Source organism: Mus caroli, unplaced genomic scaffold, assembly GCF_978045245.1.
Source record: "Mus caroli unplaced genomic scaffold, Mus_caroli_1 scaffold_4, whole genome shotgun sequence".
Classification (NCBI taxonomy): Eukaryota; Metazoa; Chordata; class Mammalia; order Rodentia; family Muridae; genus Mus; species Mus caroli.
In genome coordinates this window covers 8373761-8401138 of record NW_028227259.1, presented here as the reverse complement: position 1 = coordinate 8401138, position 27378 = coordinate 8373761, and the positions used below count along the sequence as shown (strand labels likewise).

The following is a 27378-nucleotide window of genomic DNA, read 5'->3' as shown; positions in this document are numbered from 1 at the left end:
GCTTGCATTGTCTTGAATATTTCTTTCCTGAATTCAGATTTCAAATCTTCCATTTTCTTCCTTTTTTTCATTAGGTGTATTTGTGTTTTCTTGGGCATCACTCAGACATTTATTGCTAATCTCATTAAATCATGTTAATCTAGATAATTTTCACTGGAGAGCAACTTTATGTAAGTGATGGCCAACATCCCTAGTCATCATGGAAATGCCAATCAAATAGCTGTGAGATTTCATCTTACAGTTGTTGCTATGGCTAAGATCACAAATGAGATCAGGCTGGTTAGGATTAGAGTAAGAGGGGCACTCATCCACTGCTGATGGAGTAGAAACTTGTACAGCCAGGATGGAAATCAGTGTAGTGGTTCCTCAGAAAGATGAGATTAGCTACCTCAAGATCAGCTACACCACTCTTGAACATATACCCAAAGGGCACGTCATCCTGCCATAGAAACACTTGTTCAACCATGTTCACGGCTGTTCTATTTATTCATAATAATCAGAAACTGGAAACAACCTAGAGATCCTTCAACAGAAGAATGGATAAAGTACATGTGGTGCATTTTCACCATGGAGTATTATTTAGCTGTTTAAAAAGAAACACAAGAAATCCATAGGTAAATGGATGGAACTAGAAAAAAATCATCCCGAGTGAGATAACTCAGACCCAGAAAGACAAATATGGCATGTATATCCTTACATGTGGATATCTGTGGTTATATTAATGACAATGAAGCTATGGCTTTTGAAGTCTTCATTGAGAAGTCAGGTGTTATTCTAATAGGTCTGTCTTCATATATTGCTTTATATGTTACTTTTTCCCTTGCAGCTTTTAATATTCCGCTTTGTTCTATATATTTAGCATTTTGATTATTATGTGACAAGGGCATGGGTTCCCAAGCATGATGAGGGACAGTAGAGTGCTGCCCATAACCCAGACGGCTCTCAGCATGGCAGGAGTATGGCTGCCTCAGGCTTGGGCCTGCTCAATTCCATAGAGACAAAGGCCACATCATAACAAAGTCAGTTAAATTTATTATAAAACTGGCTTCTCAGAATCATGTAACCAGCAGTCTGCTAATCTCAACTGATATCTTATAAGTTGATCTAAACTGAAACCTTTTGAAGGCCCCTCCCCCACATCAGCACCCCTCCCTTGTTCTTGTTCCTCTCCTCCCCACTACCCAAGCTATATAATCTAACCTGTCTGTTTCAGAGCTGTCCTCTGACACAGTCACCTGGGTTGTTTATACCCAGCTACAACCCTGTTCCCCAGTTCCTCTGCATCGTGAGGCCACCAGTGGACAATGGTGATTGGGGATGGAGGTATATATATGGGGACTCTTTTTTCCCGTCTATTTAGTATTTTGCAAGCTTCTTCTACCTTTATAACAATCTCCTTTAGGTTAGGGATATTTTATTCTATGATTTTGTTGAAAATATTTTCTGTGCCTTTGACTTGGGTTTCTTCTTCTCTTTCTATTCCTGGTGTTCTTAGATTGACCTTTTCAGAGTGTCCCAAGATCCTCGGATGTTTTGTGCCAGTTTTTTAGATTTAACATTTTCTTTGACTGAGTTATCCATTTCTTCTATTGTGTCTTCAGTGCCTAAGATTCTCTCTCCATCCATTCTTCTACCGGTGAGACTTGCCTCTGAGGTTCCTGTTTGAAGTTTCTAGAGCTCTCATTTCTGGCTTTCTTTCAGTTTGAGTTTTCTTCACTGATTGTGTTTTCATTTTCATTTTCAGGTCATGAATGGTTTTATTTATTTCCTTCCTCTGTGTTTTTATAGAGGCTTTAAGGGATTTATTCATTTCCTCTTTAAGGCCCTTTATGTGTTCATGGAAGCTGTGTCAGGGTCTTTTTCTTCCTCTTCAGCTATACTGCAGTACTCATGGCCTGCTGTGGTAAGGTTGTTGAGCTCTAGTAAAGGCACATTGTTCTGGATGTCACTGTGTTTTTATTCTGGAGTCTATGCATCTGGGATTAGGAAGATTGTAATTCTAAGTGCTAATAATAATACCTAATACCTAGTGCTAAGTGTAATTAATACCTGGGCTTCATCTTTTTGGGTGGGTGTTTTGTCCTTTATTTTCCATTGCCCTATCTAGGTCTTAGGCAAGTATGGTGGCTAGTTGTGTGCTGCCTGGTAGGATGTTTCTTCTGGGATTCTAACAGTTGTGGCCACTGGAGGGTCCAGGTAGAATGTGTTTCTAGGTCTTGGGAGCTGACACTTAGGAATGGAGTGATCTAGGAGGTGGGGAGCTAAGGGGAGCACAGGAGGGAATCAAGCAGGGTGTTCACCAGGACCTGCTTAGTCCCCGGAACAAAGGCAAAGTGAGGAGAGACCATAGCAGGTGGTCTGCTGCAGAGCTGAGGATAAGCCTGGGAATTGTGTTTGGCGGCTGTGAAGGAGAGGCGAAGATCTGCAGTTAGCCTACCTGTTTCTCTTTATTTGTATCTGTTTGATGAGCCCAGGGCATGTGGATTTCTTTTGGTTGTGTGTTGATGTGACATTCTAGGCTTCCTTAGGCTAGGATGGCCTATAGGTTGTACAGCTAAGGCAAGGACTAAGGACTGGATGAGACTGGAGTAGATGGGGTTACAGGGACTCACCAGACTAAATCTGCGTACAAATATGCCACCTAGACTAGGCCTGGAGGCTGGATATAATGTAGATGACCTGGGGTCCTGAGGACTTGCCACACTAGATTGGTCCATAAGCTGTGTGACCAGGGCCAAGGCTGGGATTAGGAATCACACAGATAGGACTGATCAGAATGAGCTGGCACACTCTGGAGATGGTACAAAGAAGCTAGAGTTCAGGGAACATACCAGACTGAACCTGGGCACAGGGTGTGGGAAACCAGGCAGTAACTGCAGGGTAGATATGATAGATGGCTGGAGTTGGGGGAACAGTAGAGACCAGAGGTAGCTTAGCTGAGTCTGTTTACAATGGTAACTACTGGGTTCCTAGTTGCCGATGGGATTAGGTGAGCCCTAAAGGAAGGTCGACAGGCAGAGAGGAGGCTACCCATGGCAAGCTGCCACTGGACTAGGGCTATCAGAATGGAAAATAGGAATGGAGAGTACAGGCATCCTCCCCAGGTACAAGCAGTATGTGCTGGCTACAGGATCCCTGGTAGCAAGCAGGAATAGGATCAGGTGAGTATCAAAGGAAGGAGACAGGCTGAGGGAAGGGTAGGGATACTGGACTGGAGAAAGAGATGGAAGAGCAGAGGTGCGCCATGTGTTTTGGGTACGCAATCCCTGGTAACAAGCAGGGCTTGGATCAGATGAGACTCAGAGGACAGAGGGGAGGAGCTATCCCTAGCAAACGGCCACTGGCAGAGAAATGAAGTAGAATGTAGGAGGGAGGGAGAGCTCAGGTAGCCTGCCTGGGTCCATGTCACATGCAGTGCCACCATACCGGTCTAACAGCATTGCCTAACAAGGAGCTCTAGGTAAGTGAAGAACTTGGTAGTGGGCACCAAACAGGTCTTAGACTGACCACTGCTTTAGAACTGCCGAACACCATAAAAGCAGAGATTAGAGACAGAAGCTGTTCCAAGCCATCTAACTGCATCTTTAAACAAAACCGTAGAGTTACAGAAATGAGTACTCCACATTCAACAGGGTCACAATGTCTGCCTCTGCCAGAGATTCTCAGACAAAGAGCAAAGAAAGAATGATGCATGCTGTCTCTCCTGTGATCCCAGCACTGGGGAGGCAGAGACAAGAGGGAAAATATGACCTCTAATGGGGAAAAATAAGTCATTGCAGAATCGACTCAGACAATAGAATTAGCAGAACAGGAAAATAAAACTATAGCTGTATTCCTTATCCTCAAAAGGTTAGGAATTGTAAAGTTTAAAAAAAAAAAATACCTGAATTACAGAGTCTGAGCTGAGAAGTACAACAGAGAGAATCAGACATTGCCGAGGAAAGGTCTGAGGAAGAGCCACTATGGCTCATCCCTTCTCTGTGCCTACACAATTACTACCTTCAATACTCCAAGGAACTGAAGGGTAATTTAATGGATGGGGGACCATTTGGACTAGCTCAAAAATATTTTCTGTTGTAATGACTTCTTGTTAAAATATTTTTGGTTGTGCTTTTATTGAGAAGATTAGAATACTTCTGACAGAATTAAAATATTTGTACTTTGGAGGAGAATGTGTGTGTGGTTAGGTTTCGTGTATGAAATGTATATGTCAAAGTGATAAAAGGTCAGATTAATGATGAGCTCATTGCTTCATAGGTGTGACATTTATTTCCTTGCCAGCTGGTCAATGGGGGAGCTGACCGGTCATTATACATCTCTGAAGAGCCCTAATATACTAAAGGTGTGCGTCTGCCAGGGTGTGCTCTGTGAGAGCAGAGTCCTCTGGCCCCGGTGCACTGTAGCTTAGTGTGCTGTAGAAGGTAGGAGCAGAAGTTGCCCTGGGGCAAACTTAAACAAGAGCTGCTTGCTTCCCAGGAATCAGGGATGCTCTGAGTTAACTAGAAAGAACTTGGTATGTGTTTGGGAAAACCTGGAGTCAGAGTCTAGAGAGTAAATGGCAGGATTAAGCATGTTGCAGAAATTGTTCTTCCCACTTGTTGGAAACCATACTACCTAAGAATAGGGTGACCCATTTCTTAGCCACAGGAAAATTGTCTCCTTTTTAGGGCAAAGAGGCATATAAGGACTAAGATTTTGAAACCCCAGGTTCCAGTGTGTTGCAAGAACCATCTGAAGGCCTAGAAAAGCATCTGCACAGATCCAGGCCAAAGTACCAAGAGCTTTCAGTGAAAGCTGTCAACAAGATAGGACGGTTACAATGTAATAAAGTTTGTAAAGTGCCTCGCCTTTGAGCATGGAGCCTAAGCTGAAATCACTCACCAGAGTGTTTGCTGCCAGCAGCGGCCCTATGTTCTTGGTTCACCTGCTTCAGGACACGAAGTAGGCCAGCCTCTCACTGCAGGTAAACCCACTGGCGGGGGCAGTGATGTGACCCGCACCCGAAGGCAAGGGTCCAGCTCTTCCTGTTGTTAATGCTTTCTTACTGGTGCCAAATGATGTGCGACAGCAAAAAGTTAAGGATTTTCGGTCTTTCCTCCATGTTTATTTCAAAGCTCAGCTGTGACTTTTAAGTACAAACTGTAGTGGATCTCAGGAGAGAGATTACTCTGGTACCTTGACAGCAGGACAGCATAATAACTTCACTGAGAAGCAAAGGGTCTGCCCTATGGCCACCACACACAGGCTCAGGAGAGCAACACAGAACCAGCAGAACCCCAGAGCGAAGAGACTGAGCTAAGATAGCAGAAACAGTGAGGTTACAGGGAAGAGCCGTCCCAGAAGTTCTGTGGATTCCACTGTGAACACTCAGCGAGTATTGATGAGCTTGCTTGGGGAAAACTACCAGGAACAACACGGAAAGTGATACAGCCTCCAAATGATTGTTAAAAAAAGACATGTTTAAAAGTACAAATCCGTTTATGTGAAGTTTTAGGAAATGCAAACAGTCCACCATGACAAAGCAGATAACCGGTTGCTAGATTGTGGAGTGAGGAGGAATGGCAGGCAGGGAAAGTGTGTTAGTCTTCTTTCTGTTACCGTAGCAGGCGTCTGAGCTGATCCACTCACCGTGAGAACACTGGGGCACACAGCTATGGCGTCTGAGCTGATCCACTCACCGTGAGAACACTGGGGCACACAGCTATGGCGTCTGAGCTGATCCACTCACCGTGAGAACACTGGGGCTCACAGCTATGGCGTCTGAGCTGATCCACTCACCGTGAGAACACTGGGGCTCACAGCTATGGCGTCTGAGCTGATCCACTCACCGTGAGAACACTGGGGCACACAGCTATGGCGTCTGAGCTGATCCACTCACCGTGAGAACACTGGGGCACACAGCTATGGCGTCTGAGCTGATCCACTCACCGTGAGAACACTGGGGCTCACAGCTATGGCGTCTGAGCTGATCCACTCACCGTGAGAACACTGGGGCGCACAGCTATGGAAGCGCCAGTCTCTGATAAGCAGGCCTCTTACCTTAGGGCCCTGTGCTGAAGCCGCAGTACATCATAGCAAGGGACAAGGGACACTGCAGCTGCTCCCCTCAGGGCTGCAAAGTGAGAGGAGGATGCAGAGGGGCTGGGACCTCATTGCCCACCTGGAGGGTGCATTTCCAGTGGCCAAAAGGCCTGCCACTGAACCCACTTCCAAAAGTTAACACCCTTCCCATAGTGCAGTAGGTGATAAAGCCTTTAACACACCACAGGTCTCTGGGGGATGGAGGGCGCATGAAAGCTCGCAGATCACAGTGTGGGAGGAAGTGTGGGATTGGGTGATGTGCTCACTGTCTTGACTGGGGAGTTGACTTCCCAGATGTCTACACTTGCCAAACAGACTGTTGTATACCTTACATACAACAAGTAGCTTAATTATGCATCCATAGAATTCTCTTTTTTAAACTACTTTAAAAGCAGCACAAATATCACAGCTTCATCTCAAGCAAAAGAGGGACAGAACTCTGTAACATATTTGCGGCTTTCCCGACTCAACCCTTTCTCACCAAGACGCTCTTTCTCAGGTCTGTCTGGCTTTTGACATACACTGGTAAAATCAGTGGGTTCAATATTGTTCTTGGCTGGTAAGCTGAACTTGGTGCAATTTTGTATTTCAGGACTCATGAATCAAGCAAGCAAACATGAGAGATGGATAAATGCCATTGCCCCCAAAGGCACTGTAAGGTTCCAACATCAGAGCTGGTTTCAGTCCCTGAAACTGCCGGACTGAGCGTGGTTCCAGTGCATTTGATTTTTGACGTGGACTAACAAGCAGACACCAGTGTTCATAGAAACATAAAAAACAACAGCGTTGCCCGTGAGTACTGGTGAATGGTTTCAGGGCGCTTCTGCAAAATGTGTATGTAATTCCGCTATTCATTGTCTGTTGTTCTGTTCCAAATTATAAAAGTCCCCAAGATATGTCTTAGGACCTCCAGTGACACCTGAAACCGCAAACAGTATCAACACTGTACACTGTGGGGGCTTTGTTTTTAATATAAACACATACGACAGCCGAATGCCTTTTCTATACAACTAAGCAGTTATTTACTCTGGCCAAAGCCCTTACCAGTTTAGTTCCAATATCAAAACTAGATGCCTTTCTTTTTCTTCTTTACAAGTTCACAAACAGTGTGTCCACCCTGACTGTAGGGCCTAGCAGCTTCAGCAGATGATTTTCTTTTTTAATTTTTGTTTACTAAGTTGATATCTTTTACCTTTTTCCTAAAGCACTTTTTGGCTTCTCTTTGTCAGAGCTAAATGCACATATTACTGTGATTGTGCTTTAGTGCCATTACTAAGCTAAGGCTTCTTGAGCCCTGGTACTGTATGCTACTGTGACAGTTTGATGGCCTCGGTAACTACTGAGTGACTAACAGATGGTGCACAACCAGCATGCGCGTACTGGCAAAGGAATGCCTGGCAGCCCAAATGCAATGGCAGATTTCCTCACGCTTCTTCACTGAAGAAATAAAATACAGAACCTTGGATGGGGGCAAGAGAACAGTTCTACCACAGATTTAATAACAGAGTCAGATAGCACTCCCTCACCGGAGTCTATGTAGTTGCTTATGCTGGGGTTTCGCTCAAGTGTATCACATGGCCAGAATAAAAGTGTTGTCCAGGCTGAGGATGCTATCTGGGAGCTGCGGGGAGAACTCTGCCGAGAGTTATAGGAAAAATCGGCTTCCTTATACCTGGATGATGTAATTTCTTGCTGGCTTCAGCTAATGGTCACCTCGTCTTCTAAAGACGACCACATGTTCACCTTCCTTCTGCGGCCCCTCTTCAGGCAAAACACAGAGTCCTTCTCTCATGCCCTGAATGTCTGACTTTCTTATAAGCTGGAACAATCTCTGCTTGGTTGGCCAAGTTATTTAACATGATTATGAGAATATCCTAGGTATGTACACAACTCCCACTAGAGATGGTTATGAAAAGGTGGCAGCCATTGGAGTCAGCTCAGGATTCCTGGTATCAGAATTCCCATGGGACAGACTGCCCTCTTACTGTGTCCCTCCTGAGTCATCACTGCCTCCAACTTGTGAATAAACCCTTATGTGGGGGAAGCCGATGCTGCCAGGTTTTAGTTGGTCTTCAGTGCGTTAGGATGGACCTCACTGTGGGAAAGAGCTGCTGTTCTGTCAGCTGACTATGAAAGTGCAGGGCACGTTTACAGCGGTGTGCTTTAGAGAGTCACTTCATGGATTCCATTTCTTTAGAAATGTCGACTGTAACATTAAAAACTATGCTGTATTGAGTAGATCAGTTGGTTGGGTTGTGTATTTTGATTTAGATAAATCAGTGATATTAAATAAACTTTTCTAAATATGAGTCTCCTTTTTATTAATATTCCATTTCTGTATATACTTTCTAATTTCTTATTTGTGAAATAAAAAGTCACCCTTGCTTGGTTTGTCACTGTCCCGTCAGAATTTATAAGACTGAATGTCTCACGTGCCGGATAGTTTGTGTGGCGTGCATTAAGGAAAGGAAGCAGCGAGGCACTAAGGCAGTTTTTATAATATTTTTTTCACTCAGGCAACTAGAAAAATATTTTCATGACTAGAAATAAAGTTGAAAAAGTAGCCAAAATAACCCAAAAGATCATGAGTTAGAATTCAGCTCATATTGTTTAGGATTACACCTCCTTGCATAGTTGGTTTTCCTGATTGCAACCCCTTCCCTTCCCTTGCATTGCTGCAGTCCAGAGTTTATCTCCCGGGGTGAGTGAGCAGGCCTCTCATTCTTGGTTTTCAAAAGACATTAAAAGTTTGAAACAAGCTTTGACCATGAAGCCACCTGCTGAGTGTCTCCCCAGTATAGCAGGGTATGTTTGGCCTTGGCCTTTTCTCCTGTGCAGATGGGACTCCTTTAAACCAGCTGCCTCTTTTATGTCTCCCTAGCTGTGCACACGAAACACTCGGGGGTCAGACTTCTGAAGCCAACTTTCATGCAGCTGCCACAAATCTCCAAATTTCGTTAGAAGTCGCACTCCGACCATAGTCAGCTTAGGTCCTTGGCACAGCTCTTCAAACTTGCTGTTTAACAGACTCATGAGCTGTCCACTCCCAGAAGCCTTTCTGCCACTGATTTCAAAGAGGAGGAGGAAAATTGTTTAAAAGCATTTACCTGATAACAGAATACCCAATTGTGTTGTGTAGAGGCTTCTAAAGAACTTAATATCCTTTAAATGTTGTAACTTTATTTTCGATTTGTAGTCAAAGAAGTTACTTTAAGAGGTAAGTAGCTGGGGAACTGAGCGAGAGGCTGCCTGCCATTGCCCTGTCACAGCTAGTGTGTGGCCGCTGGAAAGCTGCTGTGTCAGCATCAGACCCTAATGGGAAAGCCCTTGATAAAAAGCATATTAAATTAGTTTTTAATCATGAAATTAAAGGCCAGTTCTTCGTAGAAGATTGAAAGGTGTTTGGTTTGTGTCTTTTTGACATTGCATAGTTAAAATCCCTGTGTTGTCCCAGTGATAAGAAGCTAAGGTGTCCCAGGAGTGCCCTTCCTTTCTGGTCACATTGTTCTTGTTTCTCTTTACTGGCTTCTGTTGAGTGTTGAGTCTAGAGCTGTCTTTTAGCTCTCCTTTATTGTCAGATGTCTGGAAATTACAAGAAAGCTGCTTTTTGCCTTTAAAATCGTATGTTTCTTTCATTTATCCTAAAGCTTCACAGAGCCTCCCAGTCAGTTAGCACCGTGGCTCCAGATGTTGCTAATTCCCATGCTTTCTATCCCTGTCTGGAGGGCAGTTTCTACTTCTTAAAAATCAAAAGCCGTGGAGCTGTTTCCTACATTGCAACCGTGGGTCAGATCAGTACACCTCAACTATTAGTTTGTTTGGAGCTGGAGAGATGGCTTAGTGGTTAAAAGTCCTTACCGGCCTTTAAGACCCAGGTTCACACATCTGCTCACAGTCATCTGTAATACCGGTTCCAGGATACCCTCGTCTGGCTTTTGTGGGCTCCTGCACACAAACTACGTGCACACGCGCACATACATTAAGTAAGTAGATCTTAAAGGTAACTTGATAAGGCTACCTTTGCAGTCTTAATTTATATAAAGGTGACATTTGCAATTGAAATAAAAAAAAGCAGAGGTGTACTGCTTTTTGACATTGTTATTGAGAACCAGCAACTCACAATATTTACATCAAATGAAGGGAAATTGTTGTAGATGTTTTGTTTTCCTATTGGTGTTTGGAGTCTGGATCCTCCTCGTCGATGCTGAATGGCTCTTTGACTATCAGTTTCGAGTGAGTTCTAAGTTGTACTCGACTGTGAATCTTGTCAAGAGGATTGCCTTCAGAGTCGTAGCCAAACCAGTGTGGAGGATTGTCGGAGCTGTACTCCTGATGCTGGACCACAGAGGACATCTTCTGAGCCGCTGCCCTGCAAGGACAGTGCTTAACATTAGTGAGATGTGAAAGTGATTTATACAGTTCACAAACTGGACTGAATTTGGAATTAAGACCTGTCCCCAGTCACATTTAATGCAGAGCTTCAGTTCTATGAGGGGAAGTTTGGGAATTGTGCTAATAGTCAGGTTCCCCTGGCACAAGTATCTGTAGCTTAGCCAATCCAGGCCTTACCGGGTAGTTGAGGGAGTGAAGACTCTTCATAGCCCAGGAGCAGGAGGAGCATGGAAGTCATGTTCCACGCTTTTGAGTGAGCACTCGGCTTGCTTTGATGAAAGACTAGCCTGACCCACCCACTCTGTGAAGGCCGATGTTCAGAAAGGAGCTCTTGACCAGAGTTCACAGCCCCTGTGGATATAGGGACGAACTCCAGAGAGAGCCATGAACCTTCTAAACTCCATTTAGTTTTGTCTCTAGTATATATTCTTTTTGGAAGGCTGTGACTCAAAGATGTCCATGACCAATGATTAAAAATATTGTTAGTCGTTCTTAGGAAAAAATAAAAAAGCAAAGAACACACATACATGTGCATGAAACATACATATTTGCTCTTCCTTGATGAACAGAGATGTAAAAGTTCTCAACAGAATTACTTATAGTCAAATGGAGCAATATATTAAAAAGATCATATACTTAATCAAAACTAAGGATAGAAGGAGCATATCTGAACATAATAAGGACTATACATGACAACCTATAGCAAACACATTAGGGGGAGGTATTTCTTCTAAAATCAGAAATGAGACAAGAGTATGCAATCTCACTCCTATTCAATATTGTGCTTATATTCCTAGTCAAAGCAATAAGGCAAGCAAAAGAGGAACTATACCAATAACATAATAAGGAAAAAATAGGGAATAATCTCATTCATGATAACTGAAAAAACCACATACACACATACAGAGGGGGGAGGGAGAATACCTCGGAATAAACTACTACTAAGTAGGTAGACGAGGTCTCCAATGAAAACTAAACCATTGAACAGTGTGTGCGCCAGGGCTGCTGACGTTGACTTCGATACAAGGACATTACAGTCAGAGACAGCAGTATCCTTGACTTACAAGGAAAGTAAATGCCTGCTTAGGGAGCAAAGGACTTGAAAGCTGACCAATTTCTGTGTTACCTGTGGTTTCTGAAAAGCACTGGTTTTAGAGACTCACAGACAGTTGATATGAAGCCGAATACTTTGCTAAGTTTGAAAATGTGTAGTGGGTTGTGCAGTACACCTCCTCAGTCAGCTACAAGTGAGAGGAACTTCAGTGCTCATTAACCGTTTGGAGTTTTAGATTCTATAAAAGTGATGACTGCATCACACAATGCATTTGCTCTCCATCTTGTCACACGGGTGTCTATAAAAATGGTGGTATTAAACATTTTATGAAATAGTAGGACCCTGGGAACAATCATAAGGAGGAAGTTACCTCTGACTCAGTAACGAGAAGGAAAATGGTCTGGGTGTGGTCACTGCTTGTGGTCTTCAGGGCCACAGGCGAGAGTGATGGTGACCTGAGCATTTTTCCACAGCCATAGGGAATGAACGGCAGAGCATGTGTTTCTCTATTAGCTCATTTTTTGGATTCTGGTCCCTCACATCCCAGCTCTTTCACTATTTTACCTACAGGCTTCAGTGCAAATACTCATTACTGTGTCCGTGGTCCAAACAGCAAGTAGAGAGGCTTCCAGACTGGAAGGAAGCCCAACACCCATGAGTCGAAACGGTTTCCAATGTGTGGTAAGGGAGCTGCTTGTCATTGCTTTCTCATGCCTTGGGGAGATGACCCGATGCCTTACATTTCAGCAGCAGGTCTAGAGCTCAGTGATAAGGGGCAGAATTAACTTAGGCACCTGCTTGGTCATAAAGAGGAAGGGGCTGAGATTAAAGGCTTCTGTAGAAGGACTATAAAACTATGAAGTTAGTTTTAGAAGGAATTGCTTGGTTCAACTCAGAATGTTGGTTTCAATAAGTCAAAATGTAAGTTGTGTATTGGAAATGGCACAGTCACACGCCAAGCTCTCCGGAACTGCTAAGCCCTTTTCTGTCCAGCTGCCTACTTACTGGGAGATGGACTTGCAGAATTGCATCTTGAGGATCCGGAGTTGTTTGCAGCCTATTTGAAGGTCCTGAATGATCTGGTCTGTAAGTTGGATACAGCCAGAGATATCCAAAATGTGCAGATAATGGCACCTTGCAGATAATATCTCCATCCCTGCATCGGTAATCTGAACACAGCCAAAGTAAGGAGCAGTCAGTGAGTGGTTCTGTCCTCCAGGAGGGCAGCATCTTATGTAGGGTGCAGTAATAAAAGCATGGCAAGAGTGAAATACCTGCCTCAAGAGATACCAAGCGGATTCGTGATTTTGTTGTTTTGTTGTTGTTCTTAAGCATCCTCTGGTTTGGATGAGAAACCCTCAAATTTTCTTTAGTAATTTAATACCTCTTGTGTCGTTATGAGGAACTTAGGAAATGCTACAGCAACAGGTCTGTTCATGCTTGAAATCCTCTGTAAAGCTTTGCCAATTTGGAAAAGTATGCTTAATACCATTTTGTTACAGAAATTATATATATATATATATATATATATATATATATATATAATTGGTCATCTCCATACAAGATCAGATTACCATGAGAACGGATGGTCGGGGCATCTCTAGTAGGTCATAGGCAAGGATGAATGCCCCAGTTATGGACAGAGAGCAGTCATTGTATGGCAAGAGGGTGATAAACAGAAGCAACAGACAGGGCAAGTCTCAGACAAATCTTGGCCAGTCTTCTACTATCTGAGTCTGTCGGCTGTCCTGCAGAGTTAATTCAACTCCATTTCTAATCTATTTCACTGACTTGGGGTCTGGCTTTTGATTTATGGCTGAACTGAAATTTGTTGTAGAGTAAGCTAGATTACTTTCCCCAAAGGAATTTTTCCAACTGGATTCAATTTCCTACTTTATATATACGAACGCTTAAAAAAAAAAAACATATACTATGAGGCTTAGCTCACTGTTTTTTAATGTAAAGTTAAGAGAATTATGCAGAAAAGCCCCGTGGTTTGAAATGTCTACTTTTCAAGTATGAGAAAGTAGATGTTGTCATTGTCTAAGCATTCCCTGTTTCCGGAACATGCCTGGAACTAAAACTCAGAATTGTATCTGGTTCTCACAAAACTTCATCAGACATCCCTGCCATGATAACTGAGTCTCTGAGGATCTGGTGTCATTATAGAGGGACACTGAGGTGAGGGGACAGTCCAGGCAGATGGAGCTCAGAGTGGAAGGGTTTGTCACAGAGACTTGAAAGGAGCCCTCATCTCTAGTTTGGAAGCTCCGTGTGTTCAATAGGGAGGTGGTGGTGTGTGTGTGTGTGTGTGTGTGTGTGTGTGTGTGTGTGTGTGTGGAGGGGGGTAATGACTCAAGGGCTGGAAACTGGAGACAGAGATGAGTTGGCTATATTCCTGACTCAGATGCAAGATCCTAGCTTTAGCCCACTGGACAGATTGTTATTCCTAACACGACTTCCTTTGAATCTCTGGGAAACTGTTTTGGTTTCTTTAAATGAAGTTACTTCCTATTTTGGAAGAGCTATAAGCACATTACTTTAAAAATTAGCAATGTATTAGAAATGTATCACCTTAAAACTAACTACTTCTGAACTTTCTACAGCATGTCCTAATTAGATTCTGGGAAAATTGAAAAAAAAAGGGGGGGGGGGCGTTCAAAATGCAATACAATCGTAGTCTGCTTGACCTTGTGCTTTCTTGGAAGGTGCTGGTGGCTGACAAGTGCTCAGAGAGCCTGTGAGAGGGCAACACTACATCCAATGAAAGAACTCTTCTCAGCTGAGGACCATACCAGCCAGCTTTGAGTGGAGCTAGCAGATGGTCACAGCCACATGGACAACCCTAGCTCAGCTGCTAATAGAAGAGCCACCCAACTGATACCAGCTGGCCATTGGAGTCTGAGCAAACAAAATAAGAGAGGTCTGGGCCAGAGAGATGATGTCTCTGGTCGAAATTGTGTACTGCCCTTGCAATGGACCTGAGTTTGGTTCCCAGCACCCATATCAAGCTACTTAACTCTCTAAGCCTGTAACTCTCCAGTGGGAATCCAACACCTCTGGCCTCTGTGGGTGCACCCATCGGCACACATAGAAATACAGAATTAAAAATCAAATAAATCTGTTTTTAAAGTTCAAAAAAATATGTGAGTTGTTTAAGCCATCAATTTTTGGGGTAATTGGTTGCATAGTAACAGATGATATACACTATAAATATATATATGCTATATATACACTATATATTCATGCATATATTCTCTCCATATATATATATATATATATATATATATATATATATATATATATATATAAAATGTATATTATATACATTAGCCAACAACATGTCAGGCATGATAAAAAAAATCCATTGATCATTTCTTTATAACCATTATAAAACCTCTAAGTGACATATGACCATGTTGAAATCTCTAAACTGAAAGCATTACGGCTATCGGCGGAAGGCTAGCCTCTGAGTGAGGGCTAAGTGTACAGTGTAGGCCTCGCTCCAAACCTGAGTGAAGGGTGACCTAGGAGGGTTGGGTTGAGAACACTCTCCTGTCAGGAGTTTTCTGTCTTACATTGTAGGCTGTCAAGGTCTCTAGAGAAGAGGCATCTAATCTCCTGCCTGAAGGGAAGTTCTGGCAGCCACAGTCTGAATTCTGAGTGAGAAGAAAAAGTGCTAATGCTAACGTGTCTGCTCTCTAAATTCTGGAGCCTTGTTCCCCATTACACTTTTGTACCCAAACTCCCAGTGCAGCATGGCCTTTCCCTGCAGAGACGCTCTGCCTCACTATCTCTAGACAATGGCAGTTTTGCTCTCCAGGGGACATTTGGCAGTATCTGGAGACATTCTTGGTTTTCAAGATGGGAAATACAGGACTTCCTTGTCTGGAACTTCAGAACTGTCAGGGTTGAGAAAATGGATGTCCCTGCTTCTGGTTTGGGTGGGGTCCTGCCCAGAGATGTGGAGCAGAGGAGGTCTGGGGTCTCGCTGCATCTCTAGAGTATTTAACACAGACTTTAACTCCCTCCTAACAGCATTCCAGAAGTCAGTGCTGCTGCCAAGCTTAAAGCCCATTGTGTGGCTCAGAGGTCCTCAGCTTTCTCTCCTGTAGCATGTTCCCATGGGTTCCCATGGATTCCGAGCTGGCTCTGTCACCTAAGCTGTTCACCTATTTTCAGGTCCCCAGTTTCCTTACTCCTGTGTCCCTCCTGTTTATCTTATCCTACTGCACCCTCACTGCTCAGCGGCCATCGTGGCAGGGCTTCAAGGAATATTACGTGTGTGTATTTGATCTGCCTTATTAACCTAGACTCAGGGTTTCTAAAGACAAAAGAAAGCAGGTTATATTATACTTTGAAAGTATTATTCCATCCTTTAAAACAACAAAACACAAACCTCCATTTCTGACTTTTCTGTACACAGAAAAAAATTTCTGAAAAATAAGTATTTAAGTGTCAGCAGTTTGTGCCTTACTTCTCCCTGTAAGGGATTATATAGTCAGTGTTTGTAATGACACCATTTCTTTCATGCTATTTCATCCTACTTTTTTCAGGAAAGTCATAGACTCTCAAAGTTAAGACCAAAGATAACCAAATAACCTTTTGACAGACTACAGGGACATTGTCTACCTGCCCCACTGAGGAAATGCCTAGAGAGTCAAACAAAGTCAGTGAAGTTATATGTTAATACTTAGTGTTTTTTTATACAGGAGACATGCAAATTATTCCTGTCTGGAAGAAACTCTAAACCAAGGTTCTGGCTGTGTTGCCCTGTAGGGTATTAACCAATTTTAGATCTAACCTGAGACCCATAATTCAACATTCTTTCTTTAGTTCCTACTCAGTTCTTTCTAATGCTGTATGCCATGATTTTATGACTTTGCTGATCTGCTCATTGATGAATTAAGTGAATCTCTGGCACAAACTTATATTTGCACATAATTCTGGGTGATGGTGGCACACACCTTTAATCCCAGCACAGGAGGCCAGCTTGGCTTACAGAGTGAGTTCCAGAAAAGCCAGAGCTACACAGAGAAACCCTGTCTCGAAAAACAAAACAACAAAACAAAAAACTTATATTTGTACGAGAATAATTGAATGTTTATAAATGCAGCTTTGGCAGAAACAAAATCCTCGTGCTACTGCTACTTTGGAGATGGAAGAATGCATCCAAAGACTCCACCAGACACGACAGACACAGAGGCAGCTCTCCCTGCAGCCCTGCCTGGATCCTGTCAGTGCTCCAGCCACCATGCATACCTTTGGACATCCAGCGATGTTAAGAGATGTAATTCGAGTACAGAAAATGGCTATAGTCTTTATGATGTCATCTGTCAGTTGGGAGCAGTAGGAGACGTCCAAGTGTTCCAACAACAGCGAGGTTTTGCAGTATGCCTGGAAGAGATTCCAAGGTCACAGGTTTTTTTTTTGGGGGGGGGGAGGGGTTCTTTAAAGGTGTTTGTTGTTTACTTGTTTGTTTTCCTTTACTTTCTCTTAGTCTTTTTCCAAACACTCTGTCCATCTGAAACCACTCTGATGGTCCACTCTGTCCCCTAAATACAGATTTTTTTTTCCCATGAACAAAACAGACAACAAAACAGTACATCCCAAATCAGCATATCAAAAAATACACGTCAAATTAACAGTTCATTAATACCACATTCCTGGTAGCAAAAGCCAGTCTGTCTGATATCACGGCTGGTGGTATGTGATTGGTATATCCAGATGAGTGTAGAAGGAGGTGTGGGTGCAAGAGTAGATGAAAGATATCAGGGCCACTGTGGGAAGAACACACCTTTGAATTTTACTCTCTTTCCATCATGATAACCTCTGAAATTTTGACAAATAATATAGCCTTTTTGGAGCTTCCTCTTCTAATTAAGGCAAGCCATACCTATACTGTAGCATCATTTTGAAATCCCACAGTGATCATCTGTCACAGATCCTTGTAGAGCAACCTAGAAGCCATCAGCAGATAGAGAGCAAGAGCCCACTGTACAGACACAGTGACATTTTGTTGAGCTAGGAAGAGAACCCGAGTCAGGAGATTTTCAGGGAAATGACGAAGCTGGGAGGTATGATACTGAGCAAGATAACCAAGACTTAGAAAGACAAAACCCATATGTCTCATCTATGGACCCCAGCTTATAATGTCTATCTGTATTTAAATAAATGAGGTGACAGAAAGGAGGCTCTGGGGTATGACTATGCTTAACCCAGGGACTGACACTATTAGATGTGACCTTATTGGAGTAGGTGTGACCTTGTTAGAAAATGTTTGTCACTGTGGGGGTGGAGACCCTCCTCCTAGTGCCTGGAAGCCAGCCTTCTTCTGTTTACCTTCGAAACAAGATGCAGAACTCTCAGCTCTGTCTCCAGTGCTATGCCTGCCTGGACGCTGCCATGCTTTCTGCCATCATGACAATGGACTGAACCTCTGAACCTATAAGCCTGCTCCAGTTAAATGTTGTCCTTTGTAAGAGTTGACTTAGTCATGCATGGTGTCTATTCACAGCCACGGAAACCCTGACTAAGGCAGGGTGGAATAGGAGGGTGGAAGGACACAGGAGGGAAGGGAAGAGAAGCAACACAGCAGATTTTTCTTAAAAGTCCCAGTCTGACACCTAACACTATATGTGCTAGTTTACTGCTTTACAATGACTTCACAGCTTAGTGGATACTATATAAACCCAATGAGCATCTGGAGAGATGGCTTGGCAGTTAAGAGGACAGACGACCAGTTTGGTTCCCAGTAATCAGGTCAAGCCGTTCATAACCTCATGAACTCCAACTCTGGGGATTTGATGCCTTCTTTGGCCTCTAGTGTGCACACACACATGTGTGTCGGGGTGTGTGGGGGTGTGTGTGGGGGAGGAGGAATAAAAATAAAATAAGATCAGGTGACGCTGACAAAAACTAGCCAGCACAGGCATACACTGAAAATTACACTTAGATTTTAAATCTTCTCACTACAAGTGTAAGAGGGGATGATGCTAATGAGGGTGACGTAGCCACTCCAGTGTATACATCCATCCATATGCAGGTGCAGCACTGTGATGGACTACAGCTTTTGACAGTTGAAACTTTTGAAGACTAAATATTAGCTGCTAGTAGATTTTGTGTATGATGCCAATGCTAAAATATGTATACTTACAGAGAGAAAGAAGTCTTGGTAATTACCTTTTTTCTGACCACAGCTGCCAAGGGCGATTGCTCTTGAGCTCATGCAGAGCTTGGGTTTTCCACAGGGGTCAGCATTTACTGTGCCTGACTCACCCCTGTGCTGTGACTAACTTTGCATGGAAATCTGACCTGTCTAGAACTGAGTACTGCCAGAAATTAGAAGAAGTCACTGTCGGGGATAGAAGGGTCACTGTCGCTGGAGATAATCAAGCACAGGGACATATCCAGGGTGGTACAGAAGGAATCCACCTTTGACTGGAACCAATAGCTTTGTCTCTCAGCTCACTTGCCAGTAAGAATGTGGTGAGTCTCTTGGGGTCCTCTATGGAACGGTGCTAGTTTTTATAGGTGTTTATAAGCATCACATTCAGAACACAGCACAGTTCAATACTAGGATGCAGGTTGGTCCTATGGAAGTGTCTTCCAGGAAATCAAGTCTGTTTTAATAATACAAGAATTTTGATGTTGCGAGATATGCAGTAATACTATTTCCTCTTAGAGAATGGACAGAGTAAGAACCAGAGACAAGTCCTACCAAGAACCATGTTTAAACTGTGAGGGGCCAAGGAGATGACACAGTGGGTAAGGGTGCTTGTTCTAGAAGCCTGACTACCAGCGTTCAACACCCAGAACCACAGTGGAAGGAGTGGACAGACCCCAAAAGTTGTCCTCTGACCTCCACACGCACATACCATAGCTCACCCATGTGTACACACACACACACACACAGGGGATGATAATAATTAATAAGCAATTTAGAACTATAAGATTAATTCCTAGCTTTAAAGGGAGCCTCAGGGCGTCTCTTCAGCTCCCACTGCTAGTGTCTTTGGACTGCCTGGATCCATTCCCTGTTGTGCCTTTATCTTGGATGGCTCTGCTAGTCTCTGAAACTGAAATGTTTGGAGGTTTTTTAATTCAGTAACTCTAAAAGTGATGTTAAAGTCTCTGATACATTCACAACTGCATTCCAGACATGGAAAACCTGAGGCAAAAATGTTGGTGCAGCCCTTATGCTAAATCGGTGGCAAATTACGAGAGCTAAAGTCCCACAGTCCATTGTTTCCTTTAGAGCTGTGTAAGTCACCCTGAGGTTCTATGTCTGCAGACATGTTACAACTCGATCACACAGTGAAATCCCCTCCTCTCCTCCAGAGACAGCTGCCCTGTGCCCTGCCAGCTCCAAAGCTCTAAAGTCACTCGCATAGCAACCCCACCATCTCCTGTATCTTGTAAAATGCTACACCAAGCCTCTTCCAAGTCAGTCTCTTACAGTGAAGGCAGAAAGAAATGAAAACATGGTCAAGTCGGGTTCCTTTCTAGTCTGTCGTCCTATCTTGCCATGAGTTAACACTTTTTCAGAAAATTTCTTCATCGACATATCGGAGTGTTCCTGTGTCTTCTGGGCTGAGTCACAGTGTCAGGGGTTAAAAACTACATTCCTAAATTGGGTACGTAGCTGGGACTAAGTTTGACTCATATTTGTTGATTGCTACAATAGTGTTCTTTTGCCCAAAGCCTGATTAATCCACCTCAACAAGTGGCAGCTCCTTGTCCAAAAACTTCTCTCTCTGTTGTCTCTCTTCATGCCACCGTCTCCTGACAGTGTGCTTCATTACAGCCCGATTAGGAGCACTTACAAGGCTGGAAGGTTTTGTTTTGTTTTGTTTTGTTTTTCCCTCTGTTGATAATTCCGGGAAAACACTGTGCTCTCAAGGACTTCTTTAATGAAGACTAGTTGGGCTTGCTCAAAGCTAAGAATGCAATTTCTGGACTTATATGTGGTAAACATGGAACTTCAGTTGCTTGGACCTCAGACAGTCATGAGACTTGGAGGTATATCTTCTCAAAGACAGCCTCCACGCATCATCCGGCCAGGCATCAGAGCAGGTGGGGGTGGTCTTGGCTAGATTGCCCACTCGGCAGAGCCTGAAGTCCTGTCCTGGTGTTGTTATAAATAGATATAATCAAACAAATGCTATCAATAAAAAAATCTAAATAAAAGTCTTAGAAATTCTAATATTTCCTTCTAACTGCAAGATAAATTGTCTTGTTTGTTTTCTGAGTAAATGTTTTCTCAATAGGACACCTATGGTTGTCAGTAAACCTGCATAGCTTACTGATGTCATAGATCCTATAGTATACTTGGACTAAAAGAGGGAAATTATTTTCAAAATATACAGTGTGGCAGGTGTATAAAAAGAAGCCAGGAGGTGGAGAACTGGAGATCAGAAAAAGGAAAGAAAAAAAAAAAAAAAAACCAAAGAAAGAAGCAGTAAGTGGCACCCGAATGTATGCTGAAAAATTAAAGGGAAGACTGGGGAATGACATGAAAAAAGGAGCTCTCTTTGTAAATTATATTTAGTAAGCAAAGTTTGTTTTTAAAAAAAATCCAGAATAATGTTGTGGTTGTTTTTTAACAAAATCACAGTCATTCGATTATACCAATGAAGACTCAGGAGCCAGATGCACAACTGCATTCCAGACATGGAAACCCTGAGGCAAAAATGTTGGTGCAGCACTTATGCTAAATTGGTGGCAAATTATGAGAGCAGGTCATGCCTGCTGCCTCAGAGAGGCAGAGAAAGCGCCCAGATGACCTTCCTCCTCAGCCAGCATCCCAAAAGGCAAGTTCTCCTCCCCCTTCAAACTGAATGCCCCTCCCTCCACTTCCTGTGTCTCTCTATCTGTCCTCCTGACTCCCTCTTACTCTCTATAGTTTCTCCTATGTTCATTCCCTGGCAACTGCTTGGTTCTCCACCTCTTGATCTATTGTTGACTTTATTTAATCCTGTTTACAGAAAGCTATTGGATTTAAGGTGTGTGCTAGGGCCGAGGCACACCACAACTAAAATCAGGTGTTTTGTTGTTGTTTGTTTTTATTTTTATTTGCAGTAAATAACAAATAGTTATTTACAGTGTGATCAAATATTCTTGCTTTTTATTTTATGTACAAAATAAAAATGAGCTAGGCTGGACAAAGGACAACCATAACACACACTTTCCATTTCTTCAAGGTAAGTGGTCTGGTTTCCTGGCCTCCCTGGAGTCCCTGTAGACCATAAGAGCAGAGGACTTAAGTAATCCTAGGCTGGAAGTCTTAGGAAGAGCTTCTGAGCTTCTCTCCAGTCACCCTCTCTAGTCTTGTCCTTTCCCTACGTTTTCAGGAGAATGGCAACTGAGACCAATGGCCAACTAAGTATGGCCTCCCGCATCTCAGACTTCCTAAGAAACTAAGTTCAGGAACCATCAGTACAGCTTTGTCCCTTCATTTTATATATATAGTAGAATCCACAAGTCAAGAGGGGCTTGCAGCCTTGCAGAAAAATCTGAGGGCAAGAATTTGTTGGGTTTTGTGACCCTAACACACTTTTAACCTTAACTTTCCTCATCTGCAAGAGGGAAATAAAAATATTTTATATGTGTGTGTATGTGTGTGTATCATATATAGGGAGAGTATAGGGAGAGAGAGAGAAGAGAGAGGGAGAGAGAGAGGAGAGAGAGGGAGAGAGAGAGAGAGAGAGAGAGAGAATGAATGAGCTTTGGGAAGACAGAGCACGTGTTCTCCAGAAGTGCTTGGCAGAGACAGCACCATCACTACGTCACAAATGCTGTCTTCTGTCTCTCAGCAGTAGACTCAGGAATTATGGGCCAAAGCTGCCTGCCTGGGATACCACCTTTAACCTGTAATGTCATGAAGGCTTTAGAAAGGAAACACGGCAAGGAAATTCTAAATGGGCCTGCCAGAGTTATCAGAAACCACAGCCAGTGAACTACAGCCCTCCTGAACCACTCTGCAGGCACCCTGCTCACATCAGGCATGACACAATGGGCAAACCCTAGGGTATCACAGAGGGATCAAAAGTAGAGGCATAAACTCATACTGTCATAGAAAAGTGGACTCCTGGAATTCGTTTTTGCCTGCAGGCAACCTGACAGGTTTTGTTTAACTTAGGCAAGTTTCATCTTACATATGGCAGAAACAGCCTAAGAATTGTCTTGCTTTTAACATGTCCCCCTGTAGTTCTCTGTGGACACTTACATGAAGATAACAGATGTGTGGGTCATTTATGAAATTCAGCAAAACTTCAGCTGTCTCCTGGCTCTCACGGTGGGAGTGGGCAGGAAGCCGGGCCTGGGGCGGGGCTTACTAGGCTTCACCTAGTTCTTTGCCAAGAGAACATGGTACCCAGTGCTCCAGAATCCCTTGGAACCTTATATGCTATGGGACTCTGAGAAACTGTTGAAGTTCACATCCTTTGAAGTCTGGCAAGTTTCAGATCCTGTTGGACGGCTGACAATTGGAAACACATTGGTGTCAAGAGCAACACAGGGCTGAGATCCCTGCTTTTGCTCACAGCCAATGAAGAAACAATAAAGCCTGGTATCTGTGTCCCCCACCCCCACCCCCACCCCCACCCCCAGTTGCATCTACATTCCATGAGTCTCCTGGCATTTGCTGTGTTATCATAAAGCTCGCGAGACCGTCCTTAGTGTGGATAATCTACTCGGCAGGGATTTCCAAAATGCAGCTCTTAATTGTTCCGGGTTTTGTGGCTGCTGCTTTTTTAACAAGTACCAGATGACCATCCCTTTAAGTCTACTAAGAAATCATTTAGCTCCTCTCCTAGGACCTTTTAAAAAATCCCACAGCCTGAGATCCTCTGGGAGCTTCTTCATCATAGACGTTTTAGTCAATACTCCCCTGGAGAGAGATGACTGCAAAGGCTTCCCTGGACACAGGAGCCAGAGCCAAGAAAGCCAAACTGTTTGCCTGTTCTACTTCCCTGTACAGGACAGTTCAGAGCCTCTGCTGCATCAGAGGCCAGGGATTAAGGCCGGTTAGACCAGGAATCTTGATTGTTCTTCCCCTTTCAACCCACAAGCAAAATTTCATCCCTGGAGAATAGGTGTAGTTATCAAACTCTCATACTTTGATAGTTACTGCATGACTTAATGCTGGAAACTAAATAGAAATCAGTGTTGATCTCTGATTTTCAAATATTGTTGCTAAGGGGAGCTGACTTGCAGAGCCCATCTTAGGCATTGTGAGTCAGGATGTATCAAAGGCTACCAAAATCAGCTTTGGTCTAGCACGGGAGGGTGGAGATATCAATGGATAAAAATATTATTGATGAGAATCTTGCATAAACAATATTTTAGGACTACTTAGTGAATAGTTTTGAAGATAAGTAATGAGACACAAGGACGTGATTCACGTTTGCTGTTCGGGGTCCATGAATAAACCCTTCTTAAACTCCAGACATGCATGTCCGAAACAGGATAGTTAGAGGCCAGTCTGCGAGAAGAGGGCGGTGGTTGAACAAGGTAGATACTTGGACTGTTCAAAAGCCAACACACACACACACACACACACTCACACACCAAGAACAGGGAGGAGGAATAAATGGAAAGATGATGAGACAGGAAATTTTTTCTGAATAGAACATCTGGTCTTGTGAAATTAATAATGAAATAATTCTTTTAAAAAGATGTCTTTAGATCAGTGAAAATAGAGAGCAATTTGGAAAGTTTAAATTTTTAAAAAACATGCCAGAATTTTGCTTATGATAATAAGAGTTAACAAAAGTGCACACTTTTGCCTAGACTCCCCAGCACCTAAAAACACTGTAAATTTAGGCACTGTAGAAGAGTTGGGGGGCAGTGCCTGGAGCCCAGAAGATCAAAAGCAAATGGCAGAAAGTGAGTTTTCTGATTCTTAGCCTCAGCCTTATTCCAAGAAGCATTTTTAATGTGATGAATATTTAGAGGCTAGTATCATAGCATAGTTTTCACTAGAAAACTTCTGAAAGATTCACTCACCGGTCAAACACAACTGCCTCCTCTCTAAGAAATGTAACTCAAGACTAGAATGCCAGTATTCTTAACTTTTACTTTGGTCTTGGTCTTCATTCATTCAGTAAATACTTATCTAACATTTATAATTGCCCACAACTGAACTAACTACTAGCTACTAGTTCAAATAACCAGTCTTTTCTCTCAAGCAAACTAGAGTCCTGTCACTGAGTCTGCTTCCCTAACAGCACTCCTGGCGTTTGGGCCAAGTCTTCCACTGTTGTTTGAGTTCTGCAATGCGCTGCATGATATAAATCTTACTTCTGGCCCATGGATGAATGGATAAATGAGTGTTTACGTGGGTAGTTAAGTAGATGGATTCATACTGTATATAAACATTATAAAATATGGCACTGTGCCTCATAAATACATACAAAAATTATTATTAACAGACAGGTGTGTCTGTGTGTCTGTGTAGACTGATTTGTCATCAAGACTTGTCAAAAACAATGTAAGACATTCATAACAGTATAATGCCACATTAATACTGAATCATCTTATATTTTTGGTTGTGAGCCTAGCCTTTAATGGCTGAGCCATCTCTCCAGCCCAATACTGAGTCATCTTAATGACACATTTATTTGCAATGATGCTTAACGGCTTTGTATTTTAAATCTTTGATCTGCCACCTTTTCAATTTTTTTTTTGAAAGCCTGACTGGGTAAGGCCTTGTGTGATACTTGTTTCACTTTTCAATTAAACTACAACTTTTACTTATAGGAATCTTTTGGCTTCTTTTCATAGCAAGTTCCATGTACCTAAGCATTTGTAATCCCTTTTATTATCAGTTGTAACCTCTCGGCCTTTAGTTCTCTCATCTGTAAAATCAGAAGAGTGCTTCAGCTGTCCCTGAGCTTCCGTCAGCCCCAGACATGCTATGCTAAGGTCTCAGCATGGGCTGACCGATGCAGCTCTTCAGTCTGTGCTGTACTCCAGCACTGCTCCAGTCATCATGGAAAGCGCCATCGAGTTTGTCATGCTCAGAAACATTCCCACGCTCCACAGACTTCCCAGCTAACGCTTGTGTTACCCATCGCTTGAGCAATTAGCTTTTTAGTCCCTGTAAGAAAGTGCCGCACCTTTCTTCCTACTTAGCCTAATGCTTTCCTAGTTTGGGAATCTTTTAGCTCCCAACACACTTTTATGCGATGCTTCCAATAGGTTAACAGTTTCTCAAGCGTAATTTTCATTTCTTCCTTGTCCAATGCACAACACACACTTTTGGGTAGTGGTCTCTCTCTCTCTCTCTCTTTCTCTCTTATGTGCATGTTCTTTCTCTCTTGCTCTCTGCCTGTCTTTGTCTGTCTCTCCCCCCCCCCCCGCCCCCGCCCCTGCCCCTGCCACTCATTTAGATACTTAAGATGCTAAAACATTTCCTTGGCTTATGTGGAGTGTGCAAGGACTGCATGTTTCTCAGGCCCTTCCCCTTCGCATGAACTCTTACAGCACAGAGCAATCCATCTTGCTCCATCACTTACTTCTGTTGTCCATTCCATCGACGTACATTACAAACTATGTTTACATAACTTGACCTCCAAACTGCTAGATATCTATATAGTGTCTAAATTCCCACAGTTTTCATGGTTAGATTGTATATTTTAATATTCTCTCTTATAGAATATTTTCGCAATTTGCAAGGACTCTGAGCCACATAGACGTTCCTCACTCTCCAAGTAAATGCAGCTATGTATCCTATGAGTTTTACACAGAGACAGGAGAGAGTAGATGGGGAGGAAATGAGGCCACAAAGCTTCCTTGCCACCTCAGGCTACAGAGGCCTTGCTGAGAACCAGTGGAACACACTAGCCACCTTAGTGTTCCAGTGAATAAAAACACCCAACAAAAGCTGCCAAGGGAAGCTGGCCAGTGCTGGCCATGGTTTCAGAGAAACATCAGTCCATGGTGGTGGGGAAAGTATGGCAGCAGTCCTCGTGGCCACAGTATGGCAGAGAGCTCTTTCCTCACATGGAGTAGAGACAGGCCAGACCCAGGGCTAGCTCTAACCTTCCAGAGCTGGTGAAGCTGTCTACTTTGCCACCCAGGCTGCACCTCCTAAAGGCTTCATAGCCTTTTAAGGGCTGAGTAAGCAACCTTTTAGCTTCAAACCATGACACCCGGAGTTGACTGTGCGTGAGTCCCAGTCCCGCGTGTGAGTCAGCTCCTGTTCCCCTTTTCTATTGGAACTTATAATGTTTACTCAATTGGAGCTTAATTTTTAGTCTTAACCCTTCGGCAGAAAACCCTATTCATCTTACCCGAATTCCAAAGTCAGTGATGTTGACACAGTCGGACACAGAAACTTCCCTCAGTTTTCTGTGTCTGGAAAGTATGGTCATGCCCTGAAAATATAAAGATCATTTTGTAAGTACAACTTAGTATGGGATATAGCCAAGAGCCATTTTTACAAACTAATAGCATAGAAGAGTGATCATTGATAACAGCTAAATGAAGGTACATTGTGGGTCCCACCTCTTTGTGTCTAACGAAGTGCGGGCTGACTTTGGTAAGAAAATTACTAGTCTTAGTTACCACTAAACCATTAAATAAAAATTTCAGCTGTCTCTAATACTTTGGTTAAAAAATGCTACAGAGTTCCAGAGCTAGAACACTCCTAAGACATCACCTGTTTCTATCAGTGTTCAGATAAATGCTATTCGAACCAAGTGATCCGACTTCACTTGAAAGCACTTTATACAGCTGGGGAATTTGTCAGTAGGTTCTTATTCATTCCTAACAATAACAACAACGAAACCCCTCAAAATCTTTAGTTCATTTCATAAGCTTAATTTCTGAAAGAGAAAGGGAACAGA

At 43.1% G+C, this 27378-nt stretch overlaps 2 protein-coding genes across 6 annotated transcripts in view; one reads left to right on the top strand and one right to left on the bottom strand.

Annotated features, from left to right (window-relative positions):
• The window catches only part of Fam185a (family with sequence similarity 185 member A), a 69485-nt gene extending 54846 nt beyond the window's left edge, over positions 1-14639 (top strand). For 2 of the 4 annotated variants that reach the window (XM_021162795.3, XM_021162794.2), the window contains one exon: positions 6674-10261. In XM_021162795.3, the coding sequence (XP_021018454.1) occupies positions 6674-6786 (113 nt within the window). In that variant the 3' untranslated portion in view covers positions 6787-10261. Of the gene's footprint in view, positions 1-6673; positions 10262-14235 lie in introns of those variants that run through there. The other 2 variants (XR_015046889.1, XM_085836460.1) reach the window with 2 other exon arrangements.
• The window catches only part of Fbxl13 (F-box and leucine rich repeat protein 13), a 159340-nt gene continuing 142210 nt past the window's right edge, over positions 10249-27378 (bottom strand). For both annotated transcript variants that reach the window (XM_021163601.2, XM_021163602.2), the window contains 4 exons: positions 26824-26907; positions 16790-16924; positions 12533-12696; positions 10249-10450 (listed from right to left, as the gene is read on the bottom strand). In XM_021163601.2, the coding sequence (XP_021019260.1) occupies positions 10249-10450; positions 12533-12696; positions 16790-16924; positions 26824-26907 (585 nt within the window). The remainder of the gene's footprint in view (positions 10451-12532; positions 12697-16789; positions 16925-26823; positions 26908-27378) is intronic.